Here is a 10,535-nt window from a genome sequence, read left to right on the forward strand (position 1 = left end):
TATAGTAATGGAGGAACAGAGAAAAGGAGCATGAGACCTATAGAAAAAAGCAGGGCAGACACAAATTTAAGCATGTCAGTAACCGCACTGAAGGTAAATGGACTAAACACTCCAATCAAAAGGCTAAGATTGTTGGGTACAAAACAAGACCCAACTATATGCTATCAACAAGAGACACACTTTAGATTCAAAGTCACAAATAAGTTAAAAATAAAAGGGTGGAAAAAGATATGACTTAGACACAGTAACCATAAGAGAGCTATATTGAAAGACAAAATAGACTTTAAAACAAAAAAAAAATGTATTAGAGACGTAGAGGAACATTTCATATTGATAGTTGGTCAGTTTACCAGGAAGATCTAAAAGTTATAAACTTATGCACACCTAAAAACAGCATCCCAAATATATGAAGAAAAAACTGACAGAATTGAAGGAAGAAATAGATAATTCAACAAATTTAACAAAAACAGTTGGAGGCTTTAATTCCCCATGCTCAAGAATTGATAGATAACTAGACAGGAAATTGGGAAGGATATCAGAAGGCTTGAATAACACTACCAACCAACCTGGTACATTTTACAGAATATTTCTCTCAATATCAGAAGAATACAAATTCTTTTTGAGCATACATGGAACATTCTACAGGACAGGCCATATGCTAGGTCATAAAGCAAAGTGCCAATAAATTTAAAAAAAATTTAATATAAAGTATTTCTCTGAACATATTGGGGTCACATTAGAAATTAACAACATAAATAAGTATGGGTAACCTCCAAGTATTTGAAAATTAAACAACGCATGTCTAGATAACCCATGGGTCAAACAAGAAATCACAAGGGAAATTAGAAAATATTTTTAACTGAATGAAAACAAAAACACATCATTAAAATTTATATGATGCAGCTGAAATACTTAAAAGGAAATTTGTTTATAAACAGCTTTATTGAGATATACTTCACATACCATAAAATTTACCTTTTTATAGTGTACAATTCGGTGGTTTCTAGCATATATGATAGTTTTGCAAACCCCACCACTAATTTTAGAACATTTCGTGATTCCGGAGAGAAACTGCATACCCACTACCAGTTATTCCATATTGTCCTCTTTCCCCATTCTCTTGAAAACACTGATGTAATTTCCATCTCTATGAACTGCCTGCTTTTTACGTTTCACATGAAATGCAGTCATATGACATGTGGCTTTCTGTGTCTGTCTTCTTTCATTTTGCATGTGTTCAAGATTCATCTATGTTGTACCATGTGTTAGTATTTCATTTCTTTTTGTGGACAAATAATGCGTTGTATGGATACACCATATTTTGTTTGTTCATTCATCAATTGATGAACATTTGGGATGTTTTTATTTTTTGGCTCTTATGAATAATGCTGCTATGAACATTCAGGTTTTTGTGTGGACACAGGTTTTCAATTATTTTGGGTGTATACGTAAGAGTGGAATTGCTGGGTTATATAGTAATTCTGTGTTTAACTTTTTGAAGAACTCTCAAATAGTTTTCAAAGCAGCTTCACCATTTTACATCCCTTTGAGTGATAAAGCCCATCTATGGAAAACCTAGAGCTAAAATAAAACTTAATTGCGAAAGACTGAAAGCTTTATCCCTCAAGTCAGGAATAAGACAAGGTTATCTATTCTTACCACTTCTCTTCAATATTGTACCAGAAGTTCTACCTAGGACAATTAGGTAAGGGAAAAAAGGAAAAAAAAAAGGGGGGGGGGTCACCCAGTTGGGAAGAAAAAATAGAATTCTCTCTATTTTCAGATGAGATGCTGTTGTATTTAGAAAATCCTAAGGAATCCACAGAAAACTTTTTAAAGCTAATAAACAAATCCAGCAAGGTTTCAGGATACAATATCAATATACAAAAATAAATTGTATTTCTATATACCAGCCATGAACAATCCAAAATGAAATTAAGAAAATAATTCCATTTATAATAGAATCAAAAACAAGAGAGTACTTAGGAATAAATTTAACCAAGGAAATATAAAATATATATTGAAAACTAAAAAAACATTGTTGAAGGAAATTAAAGAAGGTCCAAATAAATGGAAAGATAGCCTATGTTCATGTATAGGAAAACTAAATATTGTTAAGATGGTAATATTCTCCTAACTGATCTACAGATTCAGTGCAATCCCTATAAAAATTCTGACTTCCTTTCTTGCAAATGTGGGAAAGCTTATCCTGAAAGTCATTAATATTCCTTGGATTGTTATTGAATTCTGAAAAAAAAATCGATTTTGGCTTTTTTACCAGTGTTCTTGTTGCTTTTATGGAGGAGCTGATTTTCACAGGTCCTTACTCCACCAACCCATAGTGCTTCAGGAGGGAAATTTATAGCTTTAAGTATCTTTATTTGAAAAGAAGAAAGATCTCAAATAATAACCTTAGCTTAAACTTTAGAAGACTAGAAAATGAAGAGCAAACTAAGCTCAAAACAAGCAGAGGGAAAGAAATAATAAAGACTGAATATACATGAGCAAAATAGAAAAATAGAAAAACAATAGAGAAATTCAATGAAACAAAAATTGATTCTTTGAAAAGATCAATAAAATTGACAGACCTGTAGCTAAACTGACCAAGGAATGAAGGGAAAAAATACGAATCAGCAAAATTAGTAATGACTTTACAGAAACAAGAATTAAGGGGAATACTATGACTAATGTTGTGCCAACAAATTAGACAACTTTAATGAAATAGGTAAATTCTTAGAAAGAGGCAAAACCAAAACCAACTGAAGAAGAAATAAAAAATCTGAATAAATCCATAACAAGTAAAGAAATTTAAGTTGGTAACTAAAAATCTTCCCATAAAGATATACATTATGAAAAAATGCTGTGGAAGTATTTAGCATTGAGTTGGCCCCAAATAAATGTGAGTCCATTCCCTCTGGCCCTTCCAACAACAAGGTATCAAAACCTAACAAATTTCTTCTTCCTTCCATTAAATTCTATGGAGACCTGCTGTATCCACTGACATGATTTGAAAATCTCGAAGGCTCTTATCGGTGAGAAACTCATCTTTGGGTTCATTTTGGGTAATAAACGCTGCGATCATAGATGGGGCAAACCAAGACATCTTGACCTCAGTCAGACCCCATCATGAGCAAGAATAGTCTTTAATGATGGTCACCAACACTATCACACACATATGCACTCACACACATATGCACACACACACAACTTAAATATGAGCAGCTCTTTTCTTCTTATGACTGGGATCTGGGATGGTCAAAAGAAGGGTTTTATTTACAGTCAATAGATGAAGAAACTAACGTAGAGTCAAAGATAATATAATACTTTGGAGGTAAAGTTTATTCTTAAACACTTACCGCTTGGTTTTCCATTTAAGACAGCATAGGAAGGAGACAGAGGACCTGGGGTCTAGGTCTGATACTGCTGCTGACTTGCTGTTGGTCTTTATCAAACTACTTCTCTCTCTGGACTGAATACCCTTATTTAAATAATGAAAGACTAGGCCTTGGATTATCATGAGGACCCCCACAGGAGAGACATGTCTGATCCTAGCCTGCTGGCGCACTGTGTTTCCCCATATGCTTGTAAGTGAAACTGATTCTAGAGAGACTTAATGTGGTCTGTGATTATCTGGGTGACAGTGGGCATTACAACTAGAAAAGAAAAAATTCTTTACATTAGAGAAGGAAGTGTTCATCCTAGGAAGTTGGGAGAAATGCAAGAGTAAATGTAAAGAAAGTGGAAGGAAGGGAAAGATAATAGTATGCACAAAATTCAAGAAACAGAAACAAAGATTCAAGAGGGGATTGTTAGAGTCAAAAGCTGGTCCTTTCAAAAGAAAAGTCTGTGGCAAATTTAAGCAAGAAAGAACAGAAGGCATGAATAAACCAAGAAAAAGGGGATAGAACTATAAATATAGGTCTATCTTGAAATATTTTATGCCATTAATTTGAAAATTTAAATAGGTGATTTCCTATCAGATGACCAAAATTAGCTCAGAATAAATATAAAATGGAATAGGTCTATAACCTTTGAAGAAATTAAAAAAAAAAAGATGAGTGGCTTGTCCTGACTCGTTTTAGGAGATGACTTCTAGCCCTGGTGTCCTCCCTTCCTTCTTCTCTCCTTTCTCCTCTTCCTCCACCTCTGTCTCTGTCTCTCTTTTCCTCCATCTGCCCTTCCCCCCTTTCTCTTCGTGTCCCTTTCTCTATCTTTCTCTTTACAAGAAATGTTTTGAACATGCAGAATCAATGGTAGAATTCATGGGAGGTGACAATTTCTGGGTGGGCAAATTAGAAGATGTGTGTCCAATGGGAAGTTGTTTGTCTAATGCCCTCTAAAGGGCGAGTGCGGAGGGCATCATTTCTCTCTTAGGATGGTACTCTAGCAGGGATTGGGGCATGGCCACACCCGGGTTTTCATATGAGAAGGTTGGACTCCAGTTAGTTCCTAAGTCTTGACATGCAGTGGAGAGAGAAGCAGTGCAGAGGGGATGTGGGGCCAGAGCTCTATGCACATGTAGGGCTCACACAAGTCGGCTCCTGAGCCTACCAAGCACCCCAAGCATTTGGGTACCGGGTCTGAAGCCTCTCATCTTCTATCCCACTGCTGCAGGCTCAGCAAGGATGAATATATGCTGTGCCTCGCCTTACACTGTGTGGCCTACTGACTCTCCCCAAGTCTTTCTTTACAAAGGTATACTCGGGGGAGTTTTTTTTGGGGGGGGTACGATGCCACAGTAGGATCAAGTGTCCATTGTGGGGGGCTAGGCCTTTAGAGACTTTCTGTTCCATGCTGGAATGGAGGGAGAAGTGGGAGGGAATCCCTTGAACGGGTGGACGGCAGCCCCTTCCCTGGGGAGTTGGAGACAATATCATACATGTCCCCTTCGCCTTACCTTACCCAGTCTCGGTGGGCTTGCAGGTGCCCCAGATGCTGAAATGAACATTTCTGAAGTTCTATTACATATTGGGAGATAAAAAAAAAAAAAGAGCTACTTTTCTGAGAATATGTTTTATAGGAGAGAAGGAAGTGTAATTAACCAGGTGTTGGGCTACTTGAGTGAGGATGGCCACAAAAGGGGACATGGGTCAGGTTGCAGGGAGCACTTTCTTCTCACTTAGGGGAGGGCTGGCCTGAGAAGGTGTTCTGCTTGCTGAAATGCTCCCTGGAAAGGTGGCTCGCCGAAAATGGATCATAGACAATGTTTTAATCCAACTGTCGTTTTTCAGGTTAGGCAAGATAGATTTCATTTGATTGCTTTTTGCATTTTCTTTTTATCTTAGAGGAAGGGCGTGCCTGGTTTTTCTGCTGTGAACAATGGCCTGATTGTTAGAAACCTTGCTTACATGTATATGTGTGTGTGTGTTTTGCCATGACTCCTGTGTTTTGGAAGTCTTTGGGGACAGATGATATTTATGAATGATGACCCAAGGGTATAATCAGTATGACTCATTCTTGGAACCAGTTTCATCCGTTAAGATGCCAGCTGCACCCAGTTCACAACTGAACATACTTGAGATACCTTTCTGCACTAACCTGCTCCTGGTTGGGGGTCAGAAGGGCATATTTTAGAGGCCTTTCTACTTTTCCAGCCATCTAATTTCCCATGATGGAGTCCTGGGGACTTTCTGTTAAGTGTTTTGACAAGTGAAGACTGTTAGGTAGTCGTGAAAATACTGTGTTTCAGGATTTCAGAAAACATAGGCGTTTTATAAATTTCATCATAATAGCAATAACAAAGTTTCCTATTTATTCTCTGTGTTTCTTTCAGTAATTCAGAAGAATGTCCTGATGTTACCGTCTTTGTATTTGTAGGATGTCAGGCAGGCAGGCAGGGTGAAGATGATTGGTCATCTCTTTTATGCTGCCTCCTGCCCTCCCAACAGCTACCACCAAAATGGGGAACAGAGGTACAGGTTGGCTATGTCATGTTCAGAAGCCCTTCCAGTAGAGCTCGCTCAGAATTGGAGGCCACCGTCTTGGGGTCTCGGTTAGTGAGCTTCATTCTAACTTCTACCCATCCAGTAAAGTCCAAGTTCCTGGTGAGATCTAAGACTTAGATACTGAGATGTGTCCCACACCTCAAACCAACCCACCACGACCTTGACAGAGGGCTGGTCTTCAGGTCTTGTTGGCATCACCCCAATGCAAAGGCATTTTCAGTGTTTGAGGCGTCCCTCATTGCTCCTTGTGCCGTCCAGACTGTTCCCATGGCCAGGGGTCCCAGAGCACTTAGACCCACCCACTTGTGGTTTCTGTCTTCTTTGCTGTGCTTTCTGGGGTCTTCATGACCACAGATGACTGTGTCCTGGGGAAATTCCCTGTTTTCACTTCTTCCACCCACCTTGCCAAATCAGACATGCTACCGGCATGAGGATTAGGTAGGCATCCCCCACCCCCAACACACACATACTTTTGGACTCATCTTTGAAGTGGCTTCGTGATCTCGCCTCTTGCAGAGAAGACATGTGGAGCGTCGAAACACACTTCAACCTGCACATCTGGCAGGAGGGCGGGTAGGCGGGCGGGCGAGAGTGGAATTCCTGGATTGCTTCCTTGGTTTGTGGTCTCTGGGGATTGCTTGTTGAATAGCTTCGCATCACATCACTTCACAGATAAGGAAGATGTCATCCCCACGGCATCTCTGATTTCGGCACAAGCTTCAGAAAACCCCAAGCAGTTAATCTAGAACATGATGTTTTAAGCTTCTATAATCACCAGCCAAACTTTGAACATGTGCCGTGCACATGACGGCCTTCTCTTCTCAGCGACAACACTCAGTCGTGGGTGCACCCTTTCCCTGTTCCAGAGGAAGGCACTAGGGCTGGACACTGGGGAGGCAGCACCCAGCCAGGGGCCTACGTAATGCCTGTAGGATGGAGTGCTTCTGGAAGGCCCTGGGCTGTGACAGCAGAGCTTCCGGGAATGGGCACTGAGGGGAGGTCAAGAGCCTTTGATTTCAGTCATGTCCTTGGCACCAACAGTTTGTGAGAACTTGGGGAGGAAGATCCCTCTCTGGGAGTAAGTTTCCATATCTGCCAGATGGAAACCTGTCTTATGTGTGAGGCTGGGAGGGATCCTGGCTATTTTGGGAAACAGAGACAGGATCCACTGAGGCAGGCTGGACTGATAGGTCCAACACACTAAACAAAACAAAGTTGAAGGGGAAGAGACTTAACATCCCAGACGTGGACTCAGAAAACAACTATACCAGTCAGGAACCGGGAAGAGCTGAGTAGGTGGAAATAATTGTCGGACCTTTTAGTTAATTGCAATGGAGAAATGAGGATTCCACAAGGACAAGTGGAAACATTGGCTGCAGTAGTAGAAATACAGTTCTCAAAACAAGGGAGGTGCTAATCACACGGGGCCAGACCGGGGCTGGAGAACTGTGTTCTGTTCGGGGCATCACACTTAAGAGGGCAGTGATATCCTGGAACATATTTGCAGAAGACTGACCAGCACGGCAATGGGTATAGAAGCCCAGGACAGACAGGGATCAACAGAAAGAATGGTGAATGTCCTTTTGCCATTTCTGGGAGAAAGGGTCCAGTTAGCAGGACCTGATAGATAGCTGCCCAGAGACTTGGTACCAAAAAGCAAAAAAATCTTCAGGAAAACAGAATTTTTGCTTAGCTTAAGGAAGAAATTACACTTCTTTTTTTTAGTTTCAAACTGCCTTCTCTTCTCCACTGCTTCAGACATCGTCTCCTCATAGTAGCCAGAGAGACCTGTGTTTATTATATAATGTAGTCACATGGTTCAGAAACAAACCAGCCAACCAACCAAGGACAGAAAAAGTATAAAAACAAATATGAATACAGGGAAAAGCTTCCCTTCCACCCCTATGCTCTGGTAGGCATGGTCCTTAAGAACACCATCTCTGAAACTGTGCGGCCTGGGTTTGTATCCCAGTCCTGCCGCTTCCTAGCTGTGTGACCCCAGGCAAGTTCTTTACCCTCTCTGAGCCTCAGCTTCTTCATCTGAAAAAAGTGGATAACAGATAGGGTTGTTGTGAGGATTCAATGAGTTCCTCTGTGTAAAGTACTTAGACTAGTTCCTGGCATGTGGTGACTTCACATACGTGTTAGCTCTCATTACGCTCTGCTCCATTCTCCCCTGTCCCCCATAAAGAACTATTGTTTTAACAAGTTTCTTGTATGTTTTTTTCAGAGTTTCTTTTTCCCCCCAGAGTTTCTTAGTACGCAATACAAGCAGACATGAATATCAATTCTTATTTTTCTCATTTAAAAAAATCCCCAAGTTAGTGTATTGTACACATGGTTCGGCACCAGTTTTTGTTTTTTTTTTGTTTGTTTTTTTGTTTTCACTCGATAGTGTATCTTGGAGATTTTTCCACATCAGTACAAAGAGAATTTCCTCATTCTTTTTCACAGCTGCACATATAAGGAAGGACTTTCTAACAATCAGAGCTTGTTTGAAAATGAAGCTGTCACTGGGAGCATTCAGGTGAAGACCAGACAGCCGCCTCTCAGGGATGTTGCCTCGGAGACCGATGTGTCGGGGAGGTAGTTGGGCGAGAACACTTTTAGTGTTCTTCCCGCTGAGATGATCCGATCCTGTGTTAAGTTTTCCAAAGAATTAAAGAACAGGTAAAATCACTCTAGACAACCACGTTGTTGTTTTTTGTCTCTGACCGGGTTCTGACTTGGGACTCAGCCAGCCCTGGGTGAGTCAGACTCCAGAGGGGTTGTCTTGAGGGGCGAACCTGTGCCATCTCAAAACGCAGGGAGCTCTGAGTTGACGTCCTGGCTCGCCCTCTAGCCCCCTGTAGAGCTGATGTGTCCCCAGCATCATTCCCTAGAGGGAGGAAGGGTTCCATTCCAGGGGGACTCCAAGCCACCCTTTGCCAGGCATGGTCTCCCTGGAATGTGTCCTTCATAGGACATTGGGTGTGTTCCCCACTTCTCAGCCTGGAGCTCACCATCTCAGGTGGAACTTTGTGGTGGCCAGCAGGACTGGGTTTCCGACAGGCAGCGATGCCCCAGGGCGTTCCCACCACCTGCTGTTTCTTGAGTGTTTCATTTGAAGGGAGGTCAGAGATTAGCTCAGCTTCCTTCTACCCACAGACCAATAACTAGGGAGCAGAGGTCCTCTGACTTATATTGCAGAAGGTGATAGGTGATGGCAGACGATTGCTCCATGAGGTAGAAAGGTCCCACCAGCCCTAATAGAATCTGAACTGTCCCCTCTAGACATGAATCCTTTTGGGTCTTTTTGTTCTATAGATCTCTAAAAATGTGGGTCCTGCTGAGAGAAATAACACAAGCATTTTCCAGGCACTGATTCCTCAGGGAGCGTAGCCGAGAACAGAGCTCATCACGGGGCACTCGGACAAGGTAGCCAGGAGGGAGTGAAGATAGGACAGGGCAGGGGAATGCTAGACAGAGGTGGGAAGGCTGCTGAGGGCTGGCCGTGGGTTTGGGCCGATTGGGACCAGATCCGAAAAGGAATCCATCTTATTTACTTGTTAGGATACTTAGCAAAGTTAACAGCCCCAGCAGAGCCCCATTAGCCTCCCTCTCATGAGCACCCACAAAACACTCAAACAAACAAAAAACCCTAACAGTTTTCTATACAGACTCGGTTTCAAGATAAGTGCCTGGAAGTCCCCTGTATCATTTTCATCCACGGTATCATTCTTCGGTCCCTGTTCTATAGAAACTCTGGAGCCGCTATCCATTCATCGGTTTACAGGGAAAGCCATGGTGAATCTTGGTTATATAATTTCTATTGCTAGCTCCCTAAGGGTAGGCACCATTTCTTGTACCTCCTTCCTCCTTCTGTTCTTCCTCTCCTCCTCCTTCCCTTCCCCACCTCCACTTCTTGTTTTTAGATATAATTGACAATAAACCACATGTCTGATGTATGATTTGAAAAGTTTTGGCATATGTATACATTGATGGAAACATCACCACAATCAAGCTCATGAATATGTCCACCACCCCAAAAGGTTTCCTTGTGCCCTTTTATCATTCCTTTCTCATGGCCCTCCTCATCCCCCTCGTTCCCAAGCAAGAATCGATCTGCTTTCTGTCACTATAGATTAGTCAGCATTTTCTAGAATTTTATATAAATGGAATCATACAATATGTACTCTATTTCTTATCTGGCTTCTTCAATTTAGTACGATTGTTCAGAGATTCAACCACACCGTTGTGTGTGTGTGTGTGTGTGTGTGTGTACAGTTACCTATCTATCTAGTTTTATATACAGATAGTTCTATATATTTGGTTAATTCCCGTTTATTGCTAAGTAGTATTCCATCATATGGATATTAGACATCTTTTGCCTTATTCATTCGATGATCATTGAGGTTGTTTTTAGTTTTTGCCTATTACAAATAAAGCTGGAAGGAACATTCATGTGTAAGTCTTTGTACGGATATATACTTTCGTTTTTCTTAGGCACATGCCTAGGAGTGGGGTGGATTCTATAGCAGGTGTATGCTTAACTTTTTGAGAAAGTGCCAAATTGTTTTCCAAAGTGGTTGTATCGTTTTGCTTTCCCCT

The 10,535-nt window shown here is 41.3% G+C and overlaps 1 protein-coding gene across 1 annotated transcript in view; it reads left to right on the plus strand.

Annotated features, from left to right (window-relative positions):
• The window catches only part of RUNX2 (RUNX family transcription factor 2), a 180,872-nt gene extending 170,935 nt beyond the window's left edge, over nt 1-9,937 (plus strand). The window contains exon 6 of the mRNA XM_040643548.1: nt 8,400-9,937. Coding sequence (XP_040499482.1) covers nt 8,400-8,476 — 77 coding nt within the window. The 3' untranslated portion in view covers nt 8,477-9,937. The remainder of the gene's footprint in view (nt 1-8,399) is intronic.
• Nucleotides 9,938-10,535: the final 598 nt, after the last annotated feature.

The sequence above is a fragment of the Ursus maritimus genome, unplaced genomic scaffold (genome assembly GCF_017311325.1).
Source record: "Ursus maritimus isolate PB19 unplaced genomic scaffold, ASM1731132v1 scaffold_29, whole genome shotgun sequence".
Lineage (NCBI taxonomy): Eukaryota > Metazoa > Chordata > Mammalia > Carnivora > Ursidae > Ursus > Ursus maritimus.